We start from the raw sequence: 22,605 nt of genomic DNA on the forward strand, positions 1-22,605 counted from the left end.
TTTATTTAGAAAATCAAATTTTTTTTAATCTAAAAACTGATTTTTCCTTTCAAAAAATTAATTTTTCTTTAAATTATATAAAATCATTAACAACTTATAAATTATTTTTTAGTATTTTAAAAGATCAATTTAATCTTTATAATGTTTATCTTTCAAAAGTCTGAAGACTAATTATTTTTGTTATTATTTTTATTACAAATCAAATAATACAATACAAGGTTAAAATGATATTGAAGTAAAAACGATAAGAAAAAAGAAATTATCCAGCTCAATAAAAATTTTTACAAAAAGGAAAGAGCACTTAAAAAAAGAGAAAGAAGGAGAACGTAGAGAATAGAGATAGAGAAAGAGTATGGAGAAGAAAGTAATTAGGAAAACCGTAAATTAGGAAAAATAAGAAGGGATAATAGTGGAATAATAAAAAATATCTATGGAAAAAAAAAATCATAAAAAAGTCTGCGTCCCTCTTCCAAATCCCATATCCATCATTCTCCTTCGTAAAAGAGTAGACACAAAGGTATAAAAAATTATTTCGAAGACAAGATGTTCAGTGTCCATGTCTTTGCTTTCAAACACTTTTTAAAGATGTGCTGTGCATATTTCCGTATCCTGTCTCCGAAAACAAAAACTACCTAAATATTTGCTAATATTAATAAAAAATGTTAGCTAGATATTTTTCAAAAGTAAAAATACAATATGTGGTGCCAAAACTAAAAAGCTTATTGGGGGACACATAAAATGAAAGGAAACTACTTACTATTGTGTCTATTGGCTAGCCACAAAGCAAATCCTACCAAGAAAACAGATTCAGAAAAGAAATTACATATCTATAAGTAGATGAGTTCTGCTAAGAACAAAACAAAGAAAATTAAACACAATATATTTATCCAAGTAGCTGAAAACGACCAATTATAGAGGTGCTAACGTAGTTCTTTCTAACATAATACCAAAAAGTTCCAAACTTTTCTGATTTTCTTTGGACTGGTTTAAGTTTCAGTATTGGGAGACAGTTATACACCAATAATAAAGATTACTTAATGTTTTGTTTGGTAGGCCAAAAAAAAAAAAAAGAATAATAAGTAATAATATAATATATCTAAGATATGCCATTAGCCCACTTGCAATGTTAACTATGTAATAATAAGTCTCTTATTACGCTTTAAACTTGGTGATAACTAATAAACATTAAACAAAAATTGTTTCTTAACTTGAGTGGAAATTAAAGCATCTTCTTTTTTGTTTTTTCTCCCTAAGTGCAATTGTTCCACTTTACCTATCACTTCCCAATTCTTATTCCTAATTCCACTAATGGAACATCCTGCATCCAAAATAAGATGCTTCGTAACGTCATGTCACTGAAACTTAGGTTAACCGTGTGGTTAGTTTATTAGTCCATTTAAGTAAGTATTAGAAATTTAAATTTCGTCTTATAATATATATATAACAGTTTATTGATTAATGACAAATTTTTAAATAAAGTCTCAGATCTGCAGTAAATTAGTCTTTGAGAGTTGGATTGAAAAATACGTGAGGGAAAAAAAAGGTTATGAAATGTCTTAATCAATGGCCATAGCAAACCCATTAACATGATGATGTTTCAAATTAAATCATATCAGATCAAATCAAAATAACATATGCCCAAATTTTAAAATTGAAATTGAGAATGGTATCGCCATCAATAATGGAAAGTTTATGCCGTACATAATAAAAGATCCAAATCTTGCTGAGCCTGCATTCACTGGGAACATGTCCTCTCTGAAAATAAAAATGGAGCTAATAATGAAATTCTTTAAATAATAACTAAGGCAATTAAATTTGAGAGTTTACTTAAATTCTTTAATTTGTACGACTCGATTCGTAAGCTTAATTATCGATTGATTGATCATTGTATTAAAAATTGTGAAAACAGTGATAACTTATGAAACGAGAAATGTTATTTAATAAAACAAAGAGAACCACTTTTTGTGGCGATGGAAAGGGTCTAACTGTTAAGAACAAAAATGATTTCTCACAAAATGCAAATGCTATGCTGTAAAGAATGATTGTTACTTCGTTTCTTTAATGTTTCCTTCCCATGCAAGTTGGATTACCGGTTTATATCAAAATAGACTTTTAAAATATTTTAGGAAAAAAATTAAATGTTTTGAATTAGTTTTTAAAAGATATATTAAGTTTTATATTGTCTAAAATAAAAAGTATGATGATCTTTATAAATGTGAAGCAACTCTTAATTTTTGGAGTAAAGTAAGCATATTTAATTTCTTATATAGTATCATAACATTTTTAAGAAATTGTTACTGGACCCGAAACATCCTCAGGTCACAATAAATTTACGGATTAATACTTAAATTCATCCCTAAAAAATTAGATGATCTTCATTTTCGTCTCCAAATGATTTTTTTAATCAAATTAGTCTCTGAAAGATAAAAGGTAATAAGTCAAATTAGTCATTCCGTCAGTTAGATGATGACGTATCACGTTAAGTGACACGTGGCAGGTCAGTGACACGTGGCACTTGACATGTAAACAAGTTTTTTATAGTCAAAATAGTCCTTGAAAGTCTAGACGTAAGTCATTTTCATCCCTCAAATTTTAAAAATTAGTCAAACTAGTCCTTATATAATTTTTTTATAATATTAAATTTTTAATATTTTTTTATACTACTAATTTTAATATTATTTTTTAAACCTTAATAAACAAAATTCTCTTTACATAAAATAATAAAAATAATTAAATTTTTATAAAGTTGTTTTGTCATTTGTATTTTAAAATTTTACATTTTTAAATTGTAATTTTTTATGTGAATTTTTTTATTTAAATGAGTTTATCAAATTATTGTTGATTATATATTTAAAAATTTAATATTTTAAATTTTACTAAATAATATAGTAATTATTTTAAATTTTAAATCTTTTAAATTTTTTAAAATTATAATTTTTATTATTGTTTAATTTATATAGTAAAACTCAATAATTGAAAAACTGATTTATGAAATCACTTTTTGAATCTTAATATTCTAATATAATTTTTTAAATATTTCATTTAAAACAAAAGAAATTTTATCTTAATACGAAGCATATCTATTTATATAATGTACTAGTGCGGAATAGCCTGTATTATACATAGGTATAATATTTTCTATTTTATTTTATCTCATTGATTTGTGAAATTAAAAGAAAAATTATATAATCTATCTCAAACATATGAAACACACAAATTTATTATGATCTTTGTACGTATTACGCTGAAAAAGCAATTCGTTTATAATAATAATTAAGCAAAATTTGTGGATCTTCTTGAATTTTGACTCTAAGTATCACTACCATTACATCCTATATGTAAGTAATACCGTAATGGAAAAAAAAAGATGTAGTAGAAAAAAAATAGCAGTATAACTTTGTTTAGGTTAACATACATAAATTTTGATTTTGAGCATATAACTTTGTTTAGGTTAATAAATACATACATTTCAATTTTGAGTATATATATATATTCCAGCAAAATGTAATAATGTAAGAAAAAAATTTTAGAATAGAAAAGAATAAGAGAGATTTTGAGAAGAATTAAAGGAGAAAGATAATTTTATTGAAAAAATTTTTAAAAAGAAAAGATATAATTACTAATGTTTTGTTTGTCAATTACATTTCTATTAAAATTAGTAGTATCAAAAAATATTTCAAATTTAATATTATGAAGAAAAAATAAAAAAAAAATTATATAAGGACTAATTTGACTAATTTTTAAAATTTGAGGGATGAAAATGACTTACGTCTGGACTTTCAAGGACTATTTTGACTATAAAAAATTTTTTTACATGTCAAGTGACACGTGGCATCCACGTGTCACTGACCTGCCACGTGACGTGCCACATGTCACTTAACGTGACACATCATCATCCAACTGACGGAATGACTAATTTGACTTACATTTTATCTTTCAGGGACTAATTTAATTAATAAAATCATTCAAAAACGAAAATGAAGATTGCGTGATCTTTCAAAGTCGAATTTGAATATTAACCCATAAACTTACGCTCTAAGTCTTTGTCTAATCTTTTTATAAATGAGACAACTCTTATTTCTTGAATTATCTTTTAAAATAAATTGAAACAATAGTTATTTTATGAACTAATTTTTGAGATAAATTAAGCTCATTTAATTTCTTATGAGATATAATAATAAATCGAATTGTATTTTCAGTTAGATAATAATATAGTTAAAAAATAATTGATGTCATGTGTTTTTATCTAATTCACAAAAATGACCAAGATAACTCATAAATGATAAATATATTATTCATTCGTGGACTATTTTGAATTTAAATAAAAATATATGATTATGTAATATAACCGATAGCTTTCAAGATGGATCCAATAACAGAAGCTCCACTTTTCATCAGCATACCTAACCTTATCTTAACGAGAAAAGTGTTATGGCTGCTCCCTATAGAGTAAAAGATAAATGTGGTTAACCTTCTCAACAAGTTAGTAGGTTGCACATTTTATTTAGGACAAAAAGAAAAAAAAATCCACTCTCCTCTCTATTATATTATTGTAGAAATATTGTATAGTCATGTAGAAATATTGTAATTTGATCTTTCAGCATTAAGAATTATATTCTAGAGATAAGAGAGTTAGTACAGTAATGTCTTTAAATAAGTGATTCGAGATAAATATGAATATTATTGTTCATTTTATTGAGTAATACTACATATTTAAATTTTTTTATGAACTAAATCCAATCAAATTAAATAATAGAACTTAGAATAATGTTAGATATAATTAATTTTTATTAATAATTAAATTTAATTAACAAAAAGACTTAAATGTATAACCATATTATTTTTAATGTAATGCTCTAACTTGTATATTCAATCTATCATCATTAATTAGTTTGTTGTTTAATACCAAGGTTTTGTTATGCTAGTGAATTTCAAAAGCTAAAGTAAACAAATTTATATTTTAATGGTTTTTTTTTTTAAATTGAAAGAGAAAAATCACATCAAACTAATATTAATTTGATCTAATTAAAGATGATAGATAGACTAATTTATCCCGCTAATAAATTTTGGTTTGTCTTGTCAAGACAGACAATGAGAATTTCTCTCTCACTTATTTTTTTGGCTATGTTAATCCACCATAATTTTTTTAATTTAAAAAAATAAAAAATAATATTATTATCAACTGAATTAAAAAATAAAATTCATAACTTATTAACTAATTAATTATAAAAATACTTAAATAAAATTTACAAGTATAGAAAAAAATAATTTAAAAGTATACTTTTATATAAAAAAAAATTAGTAGACATCTACTAACTTATTCTACTCCACCAAAACCCACAAGATACAATTTTGACAAATAATTTTTTTTGGAGGACAAATTCAATTTTCAAGTTCAACCTGTTTGTCACCCTAGATCCAACCACATTACAGTATTTTTGTACCTGGAGACATAAATAGGTAAATTGCTACTGACTTATTATCACCGTCCGTACTCCTATAGTTTAGTATAAATTAATGAAAGAGTTTTAAGTGTATCAGAAACATCGGTATTCCAGTTATTTTAACCGTTAATCTGAATTATAAAAAATATATATAATATATTAATTAAAATTAACGGTTAAAATAATTGAAACACTGATATTTCTAGTACCCTTAAAATTTTTCCTAAATTATTTATCACATACTCTGATCCTATAGTTTTGAAAATGCAAGTAGCTCCATGAAACTTGCATGAATTATTGTGGCACTGCATTGCTTGCTGCGATAGTAATAATGAATATTTTTTTGGGAGTAGACTTTTATTTTCAACTTTAACTTTGCAACTCTTAGAGGGAAACTATGATCTATGCATGCCTTGCCCATTCAACAACAAGAGTTGACCTTGAATTTAATTTGCGTAAAAAGTTAAATAATTGACGGTGCAAAGAAAGCATCACGAGATAAACATGTACAATAATCGATCATCTACTAATTAATAAACATATAATAATCATTTTTTTTATTTTTTATGTTTAGTTATATATAGCTTTGTATGTGGACTTTCCAATATGGATGGTAATTCACTAATTCCAAAGAGGCAAAGACCTTCTTCCGTCTGTAAGACTTTTCTTTCTTTTCTTTTATTTATTTTAATTTTAGAAAAGAACAAACTTTCTGTGATACTGCTGCTGGAGGCTAACACATTTTTTCCCCCATGATATGTTCACTTAGGTTTTTAAAATTTAAAATTTATAACAAGATTTAGAATTTAGGGTTTGATTTAATGTTATTATTACTTATTAGGCTCTAAAATTCAAAAACACTGTAGTTCTTACATTTTAAAAAACGCATTAACATTCGGTAATGTAATATATATCTTAATGATATTCGGAGGAATAAATTAATGGGTTCAAGTTAAAGTTGATCCACTATCAAAATAAATTAAAACTTTCTCTATAATAGTTTTTTTTTTATTTTCCATTATTTATAATATTTAAATATTTATACTAAAGGTTTAAATTATTTTATAAAATATATTTTTTTATTTAGCAGATGTTAAGAACTTTATTTTATTTTATGATTAAAAAATTTATTTAATATTTATTAGCTTATAAAATAACCAAACCATTAAAATCTTACGTTGAAAATTTATATATTTTATTAGGTGAAAACTCGGTGCAGTCGACTTCAAGTGAAGTTGATAATTGAAAGTCGTTAGATAATTTAACTAAATTTTTATCTAACAGTTTTCAAGTGAAGTCGACTACGTTTGAGTTTCTACTATTTTATTATTTTTATTATAAAACATATAAATATTTAATTAATCTCATATAATACGTACATCCGAACATATATACGTACAACGTGCCGTTAAGGTATACATACTACTTGATTATTTCTCTTCTTATCACTTCTTTGAAACGATTTTGGAAATCTGATGGTCTTGCCTTAGCTTGTTTTCATTTTCATGGTCAACAAATAAAACTTTCCACACATGATGATGGACTTGCCTTATTTAAATTAGAAAAAACATTCTTAATTAAAAAGATATATAAATAAATATTGGCCACCAATCTACTTGCTACAGTGTGAAGGCAAAATATTTTGACTGTAACATAATAAAGATAGGAAAGTGAAAGAAGCTACTGTATCTGAGTCAGCAAATTTGTAAGACTTCAATATTTTTTCTTTTCTCCCTCTTTATTATTAGTCTTTTCTGGGCTACTATACTCTTAGGTGAATAATGATGGCTTGCATGAACAGGTCCTTTTCCATTCACATTTGTATTTCTTTGAATTTGAATACTTATATTATTCAAATTTAGAACCTTATTCAAAAATTAGAAATATAATTAAAGAATTAGTCTTTTTTGATCTTGCTGAGTCAATAATGTAGACGGTGGTGTTAAAAAATTTGAGAGGATTCATTTTCTATTAGCGCCTATAGAGAGGACGAGAATTTTCTTTAACAGTATTGGCAACCAAATATAATTTTTATTTATTCACAAATCAAATATATCATTAAACAATTTTAATGAAAATTCGATAGAATTTTTTTTTTTAATTTAGAGGTCTCCACAAAAAAAGTTATCAATTTATACATAGAAGATAATTGCAAACATAAATTAAAACAAATACACATTCAAACAAATATCAAATCCTAGTCGTTCTAGTGCGCATTCCCTTATTACTCTGTAATTTTTCAATAAATAAGGATTTTGAAAAAGCACCAGGCCACTAGGCAACTTTCTCCTACCTTTATCCTAAAATTCTATCATAAAAAAATAAGTTTAACATAAAGTTTTAACAATTTAACATGTTTAAAGATAAAAAATCAATCTTGATAATGCACAAACAACTCAAGTATATTATCAGCACGAATAACTCACGAGTAATGCTACACGACGTTCAAACAAAAAAAATTCTAAAATAGAAATAAACTTACTAAAATATAAAAATTAATAACAAAAATTAATAACATTTGTAAAAACACTTATTATAAACTAATCCGAAAATCTTAATTAATTCTAAATTTACTTAATTTACCTAAATTCAACTCTAAATTACTCTAACTTTAACTCTAAACTAAACCCTAAACTAATTTATCTAACTAATTATCCTAAATTACACCCTATTTAACTTAATATTATTTAATTTCAAATTACACTAAATTTATGTAACAAATTCTAATCATACATTTCATTAAAAAATTTAATATAGAATTTAATAAAAAATTAATAAAATTATAAACAAATAAAAAATTCAACTTTAAATTACTATAGCTTCAACTCTAAAATAAACCCTAAATTAATTTATCCAACTAATTACCATAAATTTGTAAGTGTATATAGCCAGATAACTCCATACACAGAATGCAGAAGCAAAAGTAGTTACAAACTGTTAAGCAGTTAGAAGTTGTTAATGACAGCTCAGCAGTTAGTTACACTCAATCAGTTACACTCACCCTTAGTTAGTTACTCCCAACCTCAACAATCTGTAATCATACCTTATAAATATCTTCACTGTACCTTCTTTAGGATTAGTTTTTCACAATCATCAGTAATGAACAACATTATTGTTCGCTCCCACTCTCTTCTACACTCTTCTCTCATCTTCCTTCTATGAGCTCTCAAAGCTCTTATCTCTTCTCCTTCTTCCTCAAGAATCTGATACCTTACATGGTATCAGAGCTTCGATTCTGATCCATGGCTCTTCCTAACTCTTTCGCAACGCAAGCTCGTTCAACTTCACCCATGGCTGCAATTGCAAACTTTCCTACAATAATCAAGTTAGATGAAGACAATTTCAAAGCTTGGAATAGACAAGCTCTGGCCTGCATCAAAGCAAATCGATTACAAAACCATATCTCAGCTTGCTCAATGCCAAAAAAATACAACTCAGTGGAAGATCAAGAAGCTGAACAGGTGTCTCCAGAATTTGAAGAATGGGAGCAAAGAGATGAATGTCTTGTAGCGTGGATGCTGTCTACAATGGACGAATTCTTTGTAAACAAAATAGTTGAACATCAATATGCTCATGAAATATGGGAAGTTCTTGAAGAACACTTTGCAGCCAGAATAAAATCAAAGATCAAGTTACTAAAAGCTCAGCTGAAATCAATCAAGAAGCACGATTCATCCGCTGCAGAGTTCGTCACAAAGATTAATAAGGTAGCAAACTCTCTCTCTACCCTTAGAGCTCCATTAACAAAAGAAGAATATTTTGAATGCACACTCGGAGGATTAGATGAAGAATTCAGTGCCTTTATCACCATGGTTAATGGAAGATCCGATCATATGTCCATCAATGAGTTAGAATCACAACTGCTAGCGCAGGAAGAAGTGAATGAGAGATTTCGCAAAGCAAATCTGAATATGGTGCATGCAAATCTAGTACAATGGAAACTTGATTCAAGCAAGGAAGCAATGGAGTATCAAACTGAAGCACCGTATGAGAGTTACCCAAGAGACTATGGCAGAGGTCAATCAGGTCGAAGAGGCAGAGGAAGAAATTCCTTCAGATCAGGCAGATCATGGTGGCAGAACAACAGACCCCAGTGCCAACTGTGTGGGAGGACAGGTCACACTGTGTGGCAGTGCTATCATAGATTCAATCTGGATTACCAGAATCCACAGCTCCAACACCCCAATACTGGACCTCCACCACCAAATGATGGATTTCACCAACAAAATCAACTGGTCCAGCCCTATTACCAACCCAACCAACCAACCCAGCCCTACTACCAACCCCAAAGCCCACATGCTCAGCCATACAGCCAGCCACCTCAACAACCTCTGCAAATAAACCAAAATTCTCAAGCACTGCTCACCACTCTAGGCACCAGCTCAGATCCAGGATGGTATCCAGATTCAGGAACCTCTCACCACATCACATTCGACCAATTGAACCTAATCAACAGCTCAGAATATCAGCCTGAACAGGTATTTGGAGGCAATGGAAAAGGTATGAGCATTGCTAATATTGGAAGGTCTATCATTCATGCATCTATGTCAAACAAAATCTTCAAACTTCAGAATTTGCTTCATGTTCCTACAATTTCAAAAAATCTAATCAGTGTATCAAAGTTTGCATTAGATAATGGAGTATTCTTTGAATTTTGGCCTTACCTCTGTGCTGTAAAATGTCAGGAATGCAAGAAGGTTCTGCTACAAGGCAGACTTAGAAATGGATTGTATAGATTTGATGACATTCAGGTTCAAAGACCAAGTTGCAAAGTTGAAAAAGAAAAAGCAGCCAATGATGAAAAGAGCATTTGTGCAAATGTCAGTGTCAAACTTATACCAAGTGAAAAAAAAGGAAAACATGTGGTCTGCTGTCATGAGTCGAAAGAAAAGAAAAATGAAGAAAAACAAAAAACAAGTTGTAGCAAGCCAATAGAAAGTGCCAATAGTGCAACCAGCTCTAGTGTCCAAAGTAGTGTCAATAAGAATGTCCATGAAGACTCAAATGTAAATGCAAACTTTGACAGTGTTCAAAGTAGTGTCAATAAGAATCTCTACAAAGATTCAAATACAAATACAAATACAAACTTTGATACAATATCTTCCCAATTCAATACAAATATCTTTTCCAATACTCTTAACTGTACTGCTGCATTTTTAAATCGTTGTGCATCTGATTCCAATACTACAATGAACAATGACTGCTATGGCAAACCTCCAACTGATGCTGCATTGAATTCTTGTGCAATAACAACAAACTCAAGTAATGTACCACATACCTGTAGCAATCATCCAGCCAATTTCCCTTACCATAACACTTACCCAGCCAAAACCTCACCTAATCAAATCACACACACCACTGCCACTACCACAACAACAACCATAACCCCACTCAACCAAATCACAAGCATCAATACCAACAACTCCCTAGACCTTTGGCACAAATGACTTAGTCATCCCTCCACCAAAGTCACCAAAATCGTTTTAGCCAGCCTCAATATTCACTCACCTCAGGACAACACTCCCATTACTACAACCTGTGAACCTTGCTGCACCAATAAAATACACCAACTCCCATTCCCTCCCTCCCAAACACAATACACCACACCCTTAGAACTTATCTACTCTGACCTTTGGGGGCCTGCCCCAATGCCCAGTAAGTTCGGTTACTGATACTATGCATGTTTCATAGATACATTTATCAGATACACATGTACCTATCTATTACAAACCAAGTCCCAAACCTTCTCAGCTTTCTGTCAATTTCAAACCATGATTGAAACCAAAACTGGCCACAAAATCAAAACTCTTCAAACAGACAATGGTGGCGAATATCTTTCAAAATCCTTCACCCAACATCTTGCAAACCAAGGAATTCAACACCAACTCACTTGTTCTCACACACACCAGCAAAATGGGTGTGTTGAGCAAAAACACAGACATCTAACCGAAACCTGCCTCACCCTACTCTCTCAAGTCTCTCTACCTCTCTCCTTTTGGGATGAAGCCATCCTAACTGCAACCTTCCTGATAAATCGCTTACCCACCCAAGTCCTCAACTTTAAAACTCCTCATGAAACCCTCTTCCACACCAAACCTGACTATCAGCACCTAAGATCTTTCGGATGCACATGTTACCCCTTGTTAAAACCATACAACAAACACAAATTTGATCACAAATCTCATAAATGCATCTTCATAGGGTACAGTTCAGACCACAAAGGCTACAAGTGCCTATCCTCATCTGGCAGAGTCTATATATCAAGAAACGTAATTTTCTGGGAGCATGAATTCCCTTACCAAACTCTATTCAAAACCCCACCACCTAAACCAACCAACCCGGTCCTCTCCCCACCCTCGAACTTCACATTTCGCCAAATCCCTCAACCCCAGTCCTCCCCTAGTCCCTCTTCCTCACCTACATACATAGACATTCATGATATACCTTCTACTAATATCAATGCTGTATCTAATTCATTACCTGATGCATTTATTGCAGTCACTGAGAACAATGCAGCCACTGACTCTGTTACCACTATAGATTCCTCTAACTCTCTGTTGCAGGCAGCCATAGAATCAATGCCTCCAGCACCCGCCGCCCAGAACACGCATGCAATGGTGACTAGAAGCAAAAATGGCATCTTTAAGCCACGAGTGTTCACAACTACCTTAGCCTCAGCTACGGAGGAATGTGCATATCAGAACCTGCCAAAGTCAATAGAACAAGCTCTTAGTACCCCATACTGGAGAGAAGCCATGGAAGAAGAATTCTCAGCCTTACAAAACAACCTTACCTGGCGGCTTGTCGATCCTCCAGCTCACTCAGCTCCCATAGGCTGCAAATGGGTGTTCCGAGTCAAAAAGAATCCAGACGGCAGCATCCAGAAGTACAAGGCCAGACTTGTGGAAAAGGGGTTTCATTAGAAGCAAGGAGTGGACTATGATCAGATCTTCAGTCCAGTAGTGAGACCTGCGACTGTTAGAATCATGTTAAGCATAGCGCTAGCCAAAGGATGGAAAATTCACCAGTTTAATTTCAACAATGCATTCTTAAATGGTGATCTCTATGAAGATGTATTCATGCAACAGCCTGAGGGGTTTGTCTCCTCCAACAAACAGCAAGTTTGCAAGCTCCAAAGATCGACGGGCTCAAGCAAGCTCCAAGGGCATGGTTCATAAAATTAGGTGCTGCTCTCAACCAATTTGGCTTCACAAGCACCAAATCTGATGTATCCCTCTTCACCAAACTGACAGCCACCTCTGCGGTCTACATTCTTGTCTATGTTGATGATATACTAGTCACTGGCACCTCTGAAAGTGAGATTACCACCCTCATGGCACAGTTGCACAACACCTTCTCACTAAAAAGCCTTCGAGAAATGCACTACTTTCTTAGAATTGAAGTCCACAAAAGCTCCACAGGCACAGTCACACTAAAACAAACCAAATACATTAGAGACCTACTAAAGAAAGCTGATATGAGCAATGCAAAATTTGTCCCAACCCCTATGACCTCCTCCCTGAAACTCTCTGCCTTTGGTGACACTACTTTTACCAACCCCACATTGTACAAGTCAATTGTTGGTGGCCTACAATATGCCACAGTAACCAGATCAGAAATCTCCTTCTCAGTAAACAAAGTAGTACAGTTTCTTCATAATCCCCTTGAATCCCATTGGAAGGCTGTCAAGCGTATTCTCAGATATCTAGCAGGAACCATACAACACGGGCTGAGATTTAGCAAATTCACCAACCTCAGAATATATGGATTCTGTGACTCAGACTGGGCTAGTGACATTGATGATCGAAAGTCAACAAATGGTTATGCAATTTACTTGGGATCAAACCTGGTGTCATGGACAAGCAGAAAACAAATTGCAGTATCCAAAAGTAGCACTGAAGCAGAATTTAGGGGCATCTCAGATGCTGTAAGTGAGATCATTTGGTTACAAAACTTGCTAGGAGAAATAAAACTCTCTTGTTCTACCAAGCCTGTAGTCTACTGTGACAATCAGAGCGCTGTTCTATTGTCAGCAAATCCAATTCTACACAACAAATCCAAACATTTTGCACTAAGTCACTCTTTTGTCAGAGATTTTGTCACAAAAAATCTTTGTGCAACATATTCCAGCTCAGGATCAACTAGCAGATACTCTAACAAAGCCTCTCCCAGTAGCTGCTTTCTTGAGGTTTAGGAATTCATTAAGAGTGTTTGAAGTAGCACCCTAATGTCTGGAGCAGCTGAGGTGGCCCTTGGTTTCAAGGGCATGTAAGTGTATATAGCCAAATAACTCCATACACAGAATGCAGAAGCAAAAGTAGTTACAAACTGTTAAGTAGTTAGAAGTTGTTAATGACAGCTCAGCAGTTAGTTACACTCAATCAGTTACACTCACCCTTAGTTAGTTACTCCCAACCTCAATAATCTGTAATCATACCTTATAAATATCTTCACTGTACCTTCTTTATGATCAATTTTTCACAATCAGTAATGAACAACATTATTGTTCTCTCCCACTCTCTTCTACACTCTTCTCTCATCTTCCTTCTATGAGCTCTCAAAACTCTTATCTCTTCTCATTCTTCCTAAAAAATCTGATACCTTACAAAATTACACCCTACCTAATCTAATTTAAATTCTAATACACTAATTAAATTAACGTAACAAATCCTAATCACATATTTCATTAACAAAATTTAATAAAATACTTAATAAAATCTTAAATAAACGAAAAAAAATTCTTAAAAAATATAGAAAAATTATCTCTGATGGTGACTGCAGGATGGTGAAAGCGTGGTGGTGATATGAGACGACAATGAAATTTATGATGGTGGAGTTAGAGTTTAGTAAATCCTAGGTTTAATATAACTAACAACCAAAAGAAAAAATGGACAACTTACGTTTGGCATAGTAGACCTCAGTGGTATGTAGTGACGGCAATGCGGTGACGACCTCCGATGGCAAGGAACGCCAACAATGACGACGAAAACTTTTCACGGACAGAACTCCACTAGCAGTGAGGACAACATACTGATCTCTGATGACGACATGGCTAAGTGGCAGTAACGGCAGCTCTGGTGGTGGCACAATAACCTTCAATGGAGGAGAGGGAGAGAGACGAGAGAGAAAAAGGGAAGAGAGAGAGCATTTGCATAAGTAAAGAGAGGGGTTTTACATTTGAATTTTATCCTAAATTTACCGTCAGATTTACCGATAGAAATATCATACCGTAAGGTGTTGGTCGTTGCATAAGCATCGCGTTTTCACTAATTCGTGTTACAATTAGAAATTTTCAACGAAAAATCCGACACTAAATTTGACACTAATAATAAAATTAATTATCATGCACTTATTTACCTTCGGATTTGCTTATGAAATTTTGATCATCCGACAATAAGTTACTCTCGGGACGAATTTTTACTCGTAATCGTAAAAAAAAAAATCCACCCCTAAATCTACCAATAACATTCACTACTAAATCCAACAATAAATCTAACAGTATTAAGTATATTTTTTGTAGTGTAAAAATTCTATGTTAATGCTATTTTCTCTTTAAATTTGGACATCTAATTTTTTTTTACCGTCTCTTAACATCAAATAATGAAACTCGCCTCTTGATATCTCTTTAAAAATACTTTTATTTATAAGTTATCTTGAAATTAAAGAAAAAACCTAAATAATTACATTATATAGGATAAATTACTACTTTATCTCCCACAATATTTAGTTTTTGACAATTTATAAGGGCGACCTAATGTCTTGATCCTTTAAAGATTATTTTTGTGCGACGAATGTATGAAATATGTAAAAGATTTTAGATATTATATTTAAACGTAAGTTTTTTTTTTTTAATAATTTTGCTTAAAAGAAAAATCTTTCTATCTTACATGATTTTACAGTGAATGGATTTTATTCTAATTCTATTTATACAAATATATAGCTAAAATTAAAAAAAAATGAAAAAATGAATTTATAGAGATTATTTTTTTCTTAGTCTTTTTATACATTTTTAAATAATTATTCAAATCTTCTAAGCGAAAAAATAAATGCATAGTTTGTTTAGTATTTATAAAAAAGTAAAACATTTTTTCAAATAAAACAATTTTTAGAGCTAACATATCATTTTTTCTTTTAAATACAGTTTATATAGAAAAATGATTTTTTTGACCAAAATAATAATTTAGTCATATTACTTATAATCTTTTGAATAAAATAATTACTTTTTGTATTTTCTTTTCATTTTATTCTAAGCATCGAGCCTATCATTTTTTAAGGGTGATTCACCTAGATAAAATAAATAGAGTTTAAAATTACGCAAATATGTTAAATCAGAATTGGTTATATTTCTGTCCTAAATATTTTTATATATATCAAATCAAATTATCTCGATTTATACTATTTATGTGTAAATCGAATTAATTTGATTCAATTTATTATGTATATGTTGTATCAGTAGTAAATCTTCGATATAAATCAAATTAAGTTAATTTGATTCGCATAAATCGAATCAATTTATATAGAAATAGTCAAAACAAGATGAAAAATGCTATTTATATACCAAAATCAGCCACCAATATATTTGTGTATAAATACATATGTGGTTTAATTTATTTCTAATGTGTATTTATATTTCAATATGTATTTTATACTGATTACTGATTTTGGTGACTAATTTTAGTGTACACATAGCATAACCCAAATAAGATATATAACAAATTCTAATTTAAGATATCTACGTACTTTTAAATTTTATTTATTTTATCCAGGTGAATTATCTATTTTTAATGTATATTGTATTATATAGGCTCCCATTTTTGATAGTATTCAAAATTGTCACGTATAGATTATAACTTGCCACGTCATGGTGTGAAATAGTTTATTCATAACACAGTTTTTCATTGAAGCACATACTCGAAGGGAGGGGAGTAGAAGTTTTCAAAGTTCTACATGACTCTTTTAACTTTCAGATAGAAAAAAAAGGGTTAAGTTCAATTTTGGTTCTTAGCGTAGAGGTCGAAAATTTGTTTCGTCCCCAAGTTTTTTTCAAACAAAATCGTCTCCGAAGCTCATACTTATTTTAAAATGGTCCTGTGGACAATTATGCCCCTAAATTCGTTATTATCTGTTATTGTTTGTTAATCGAATAATAATAATAATAATAATAATAATAATAATAATAATAATAATAATAATAGGGAATGTTGTAGAAGAGAGAGGAGAGGATCGTATTGTTGCCAAGGCTCAGAGGAAGGAAGCTGCGTTAGGGTTCGACGAAGTGGAGGTAAGGGATGGAAACGCCGCTTCAATGGCTTCCTAGAGTTCCAGATCAGGTCGAATTCGATCACCTGCGAAGGAGTTGGTATGTGGGCATGGAGAGAGGCCAATTCTGCGAACCTCAACGACGAAGGACAACCTAGACTATCGATTTTGGGGTTACGTCTACTATGAGGTATTTTGTTGGGCTCTATTTTGTGAGATTGAGTTTCTCCATCTGGGTTTCCTTCATCTTAGGAATCTTGGGTTGTGATAGGTTCAGGATGCCTGTGATTTCTTTAGGTGGACAGACCCAGAAGCTGGAGGAGCGCAGCAGGATTCTGAAATTGCAAGAAGCAGGAAGAAAATTACATCCTTGAAGACAAGGTTGAAGGATGTCGAATGGAAGCTGAGGATTGTAGCTACTTTAGGGGTAGTCGGGTGGATTGAGTTTTTGTATTTGTTGCTGCATAATCCACACAAATTAAGGCAACCATATAGAATGCACTTAAATTTCAGATGATTAGAACATGAATTTTAGGATTTTGTTGTGTTCTTTTGGTTATTTGATAGGGTTACTGTTAATGTTACAATGATCTTTTGTGCTGTATCCTTTGTGAACATGTTTGAATGTATGAATGAAAGTGTTGTGCTGATTTCCAAGCATAAAGCAGAAGATATGTGTTACAATACTCTAAAGTAGATATATGTGCACTTGGTAATGACATAAAACACAGACCAATGAACCTTAAAAAATTGACAATTTAAGTCATTCATAACACAATCCATAAGTCAAGAAGGCCAATTACAGAACTAAAGATGTCACTTAAACAAAAAAACACAGACCAATAGTGTTCATAAACAAAGTTGAAACCAGTTAACCACATAAAACAAAATAACAAGATAACATTGTTTGAGGCCTAGTGAAACAGCCATAACAAAAAAACACAGACCAACAGTGTTCATAACTAATGATTTCTAAAGATTGTCCCATGCACTAGGAGGCAATTTTGCCATTAGCTTCAGCTTCTGCAGTGGGATATGAGGTGCACCAGTCTGGATAACAGAAAAATGCCTCTTTCTGTCAGTTGGTTGACTGTCTGACTCCTTGTTGCTAGTAGAGGATGCTGCTGCACTACTCTTCTTAGGCAATGGTTGAGATAAAGGAGCTTTAGGGTTGGACTGAGGTGGTGCAGGCCCTGGTTTTTTAGCCTAGTTCTTGGGCTGAGTTGAGTGATCAATGGGCTTAGCTGTTAATTTTCTGGGCCTGGTTACTGGTTTCTTAGGCTGAGTTGTTGCTGGGTTGGGCTGAGTTGTTGCAGAGTTGGGTTGAGAGCATGAAGTTCTGCTAAGTTTTCCTCTTTGTACTGTTTGGCCAAGGGGTTGTGAGCTTGCAACCTTAATACCTCTCTTAGGACCCTTGCCAGCTTGTTGAGTTGCATATTGGACCTGTGAGGAAAATAAAACATTAGTAACATTTTTAGAACAATTTAATATATACCAAACTGAACCCTATAACAGTGAACCACATACCTTCTTCTTAGGCTTTGTGCAACCTGACTTCTTGTGCCCTAAAGCACCATAATTAGAGCATTTCTGTGTCTGACCCCTACGGGAGAGGTGAGTTTGGCTTCTATTATCCTCATCCCCAGGTCCTCGCTTCCTCTTCTTAACTGGCCGGTGACTTGGCCTCCTATATGGTGGTGGCATGATATCATCATACTTGGATCTCTCCCACAGATCTGGCCCGTTCAGAGGATGTATCACTTCCTAGTAGCACCTTAGGTAAGCATTCTTTTTGTAATGGTCATCCACAAAAAGCTCCAAGTCCAACCCCTTGAAGGTTATGCTGCTAATGGCATGAGGACAGGGTAGCCCGCTCATCTGCCACCTCCTGCAAGAACACTTACCAGCAGATAGATCCACAACAAATTTGTCTAACCCACACATCACCTCATACTTACTAGCAGCTGACCAAAATGGCCTCCAATCCCTAGCATACTTTGCCTTTTTCTCTAACTTCTTCTTAATTGTTGGCATAATAAAGGGTCTACAATGTTGGAAGCTCTTTTTGCATGCATCGAAGCAGACATACAATCTCTGGAATACACAATTATTCATCAATTCTGGGTTCTGGACCTCCGGGGCAAAATCTGGGCTCCTAATCACTTTCAGGCTGACCGATGAATCTGGATTTGTCCTTAGAAGCTCAGCACAGTAATCATTAATCCTTTTATACTGCTTCCTAAATGCACCCTGAATTTGACTTAGTGCCTCTTGCTTTGATTTGGCTACCATGGACTTGGTCATCGTTACATTCCATTTCTTGTGTGCCTTTGCTTGTAACTCCTTTATTTTAATTCTAGGATTAGACTCTACCTTCTTCTTAAACTGTGCTCCAAGCCACTTAGTGTGCAGTATGCCAACCTTGTGTGTTTGCACGCAGGTGTGTTGCAGGTTCATGCTTCTTAACTACCACGTCGATTCATCCCCAACCCTATGTGCATAGAGCCAGAATGGGCAATCCTTTTGACAAACAGCTCTAACCCTCACCAAATCACACTTCTTAAATTTGATGCTCCTAGCCGTATGAACTACATAAACCAACACAGTCTCTTTAAATTCTTGTCTGGATGCATAAAGTGTTTCTACCTCCCATCTATAGCTACTCATATCCTTCAAAGGTTTATGAATTGGAAATCTTTGACCCCCCACGATCTGATACATCATCAGCATCATCCTCGGCATCATCATCATCCCCCTCATCTCCACCAATCATATGGTCTATCTCCAACTCATCACTATCTGCTCCATCCTCATCACTAAACTAACTTATCCCAGTCCCTTTTCCCTTTCCAGCAATAGCTTCCTTAGGCTTAGAATTATTCTTGTCAAATCCACTATCACCCTCATACTCCTCCTCACTATTAGTGAAGTGAACGTCTCCTGCACTGCCCCCTTCTCATAGATGGCACATATTCGGGGTCCTCACTGTCTTCATCACTTGTTCCACTTCCATCTACTCGAAACTCATCCCCCTCATCTCCACCCTCGGTTCCCTTATTAGGTTCCCCACTTGCCTCTGTTGCCTCAGTCCCGTGCCCTTTGAAAACAACCAAGACAAGCCCATCATCTGTCCCCTCTTCAGCAACTCCCCAACGTCAACGTAACCCACTTTCGGAAACGGCTCCGCATTGCCCACATCGTGGACCACATACAACTCTACCAAGCCCCTTAACCCAGCAATGTTGCACATTTTGATTGCGTCTTCGTCACCCTTCAGCATCTTCAAGCTTGTCTCCAAATCATCCAAGCTTGGATCTTTATACCACAACGCTTCAATGTTGGCCTGCAAGTACCCTAACTGCCTTAGCTCTTCATAGGCCTCAAACACAGACCAACGATCGCCGTCAATATCCTCGATAATTGTACTTTGACCATTCAAGTACTTAAATACCCCCTCTTCATATCCGAATGCACCCCATGATGCACCCTCATGTTCATGTACACCATCTTCTGCGCATTCAACCCTGTTATACAACAGAATACATTACTAAAACACATATATAAAAACCCTAGCTATAGCAGCAGACTCGAAAACTTGCATTCAACCCCAAATGCTCAAAAAGAGCAACATGGTGATGAACGGCAAACCCCAAGATGTTGTAAATAGTTGACATGATTGATAGAGGGATGGAAAGTAATCGTACCTGGACAATCTGTTGTTGCAGCGATGAAGATCAGTCACCAATGTCACAGCACACCAATTCTGAAGCTTAAACCCCCAAATGGCGACAACCCTTTCAGTACACTCTCTTCGCACCTACGTATGAGGGTTTCACACCAACGTTTCAACTTTCAAGTGTTTTAAGGAACATTAGGAGTTTCTTGATGAGCAGGAGTACACTTCGCGGGAGTGAAAATTAAGGGACACAAATTGCAAGGGCAAAATTGTCATTAAATTTTATTTTTGGTGCAAAAGGTCCATTTTAATAAAAGTATGAACTTCGGGGACGATTTTGTTTGAAAAAAAACTTGGGGACGAAACAAATTTTCGGTCTCTACGTTAGGGATCAAAATCGAACTTAACTAAAAAAAATTATGAATTTCTAAATAAATCATACCTTTACTCTCTATAAATTAAATTTCGCCTAAAGTCTAAAATTTCAAAATTTCTAACATACATATTCTTCATTATTTTGAAATTATATTTTTTTTTCAACCATGTTAAATATATACTAAAATCAGCTATCGAAATCAGCTAATAGTATAAAATATATGTTAAAATATAAATACATATTAAAAATAAATTGAACGAAACATATTTTTATATACAAATATATTAGTGACTAATTTTTTTTATACAACTATCATTTTTATTTCTCTCTAGTCCAACTTTCGATAATCCATTTCTAGTTTGGTCATGGTTTTTTCCTTATTCTTTTAATTTCAATAATCCTGTGGTGTATTTTGTTTTTTTTTTTGTAGTGTTTTTTTTCTTTTATTGGTGGTGCAATTACTGTTTATATCTGAAAAAATATATCGAAAATAATATTTTGTTCATTGAACATTTACAGATCAGTAAATGTTTTAGATTTATTCAGAGAAGAAAAAGAATATCTCATAATATTGTAACACTTTTAATTTTATGTCATTTTAAAAACAAAAGAGATTAAAATTTATCTCTATTTTTATATATTAAAGATTCTAAAGAATCAAATATTGAGCTTAATTTTTTATTTTAGTTTAACATAAAAAATATTTAATTTTTTCTAGACTTAGATCTAAGATTTTTTTATTGTCTATAAATGTCATATGGTTATTTATTTATTTCTATGTCATAATATATATATATATATATATATATATATATATATATATATATATAAAATCATGTAAGTTTTCTTCTGCTCATGTAATAGTGTCCAGTTGGGATAAACACAAAATAAAAAAAAAAAATCATCTCTATATTCTAATTAAGCAATTTTTAAAAATATATATACCAAAAGTTTAAGATTGATTATTCAATGATCAGTTATTATATTTTAAAAGTTTTATAATTGAGCCTTTGCATTAAATAAATTTTTTTTAATTAATTGTTTTTTTAAATAAAATATTATTTGATTCATTTTTATGTTTGATTTAGCATAAACTATAGGATATTTTAAGATTATATTATTTTTTAAAAAAATAGCAGCCAATACAAATTTAATCAAAAATTTAGTAAAAATATAAAAACTAACAAAAGAATATAAAAAAATCTTTAATTGTAAAATTACTGCTGAATTATTTCAGTTATGAAAAACTTTAATTCATTTTATTCCTTTTCTTTTCTTCTGATTCCACCGGTCCACCCTAGCATACCCTAAATATAAAATGGTCCTTATTAATTGTATGTTTTCCAACCAATCACTAGGGTTTGCTCAGTTGTTTTAGATCACTAGAGATTAGTACTCTCTCTCCCCATTTCCCTAGGTCTGAAAACCTCTTCCTAACAAAAAAAAATTAAAAAAACATGTTTTCAACCAATTACCACTTCTTAACAAGTAAAAGTCATTGCTAAAGTTTAAGGACAACAATCGTTATCAAAAAGTGCCTTTTTTCCATGTTAATAATTAATTAATAATTGCTTAGAAAATTGATGATAATTATTTTTATTAAACTAAACAATGAAAACATTTAGTAGGATATAATGGAAGAACCTAATAAAGCTAAAAGATAAATTGCCCCTTCCAGAAATCCAAAGAGCACCAACCATAACTTTGGCCTTTTTTATTCCCCACACCATCATTAAATCCTTATTAATTATTTAATCCCCATATACTGCAAGGTATAGTTCAAATAAAGAATGAACTATAATACCATTTATATACAAAAAAAAATGAACTACAATAAATTATTTAAATAA

The 22,605-nt window shown here is 32.1% G+C and overlaps 1 protein-coding gene across 1 annotated transcript; it reads left to right on the plus strand.

Annotated features, from left to right (window-relative positions):
• The first annotated feature begins 8,686 nt into the window (after positions 1-8,686).
• Positions 8,687-12,367, plus strand: LOC140181468 (uncharacterized). The gene is made up of 2 exons (XM_072225067.1): positions 8,687-10,706; positions 11,646-12,367. Exons 1-2 carry the CDS (start codon positions 8,687-8,689, stop codon positions 12,365-12,367), a joined length of 2,742 nt encoding a protein of 913 aa, XP_072081168.1.
• The last annotated feature ends 10,238 nt before the right edge of the window (positions 12,368-22,605 follow it).

The sequence above is a fragment of the Arachis hypogaea genome, chromosome 18 (genome assembly GCF_003086295.3).
Source record: "Arachis hypogaea cultivar Tifrunner chromosome 18, arahy.Tifrunner.gnm2.J5K5, whole genome shotgun sequence".
Taxonomy (NCBI): Eukaryota; Viridiplantae; Streptophyta; class Magnoliopsida; order Fabales; family Fabaceae; genus Arachis; species Arachis hypogaea.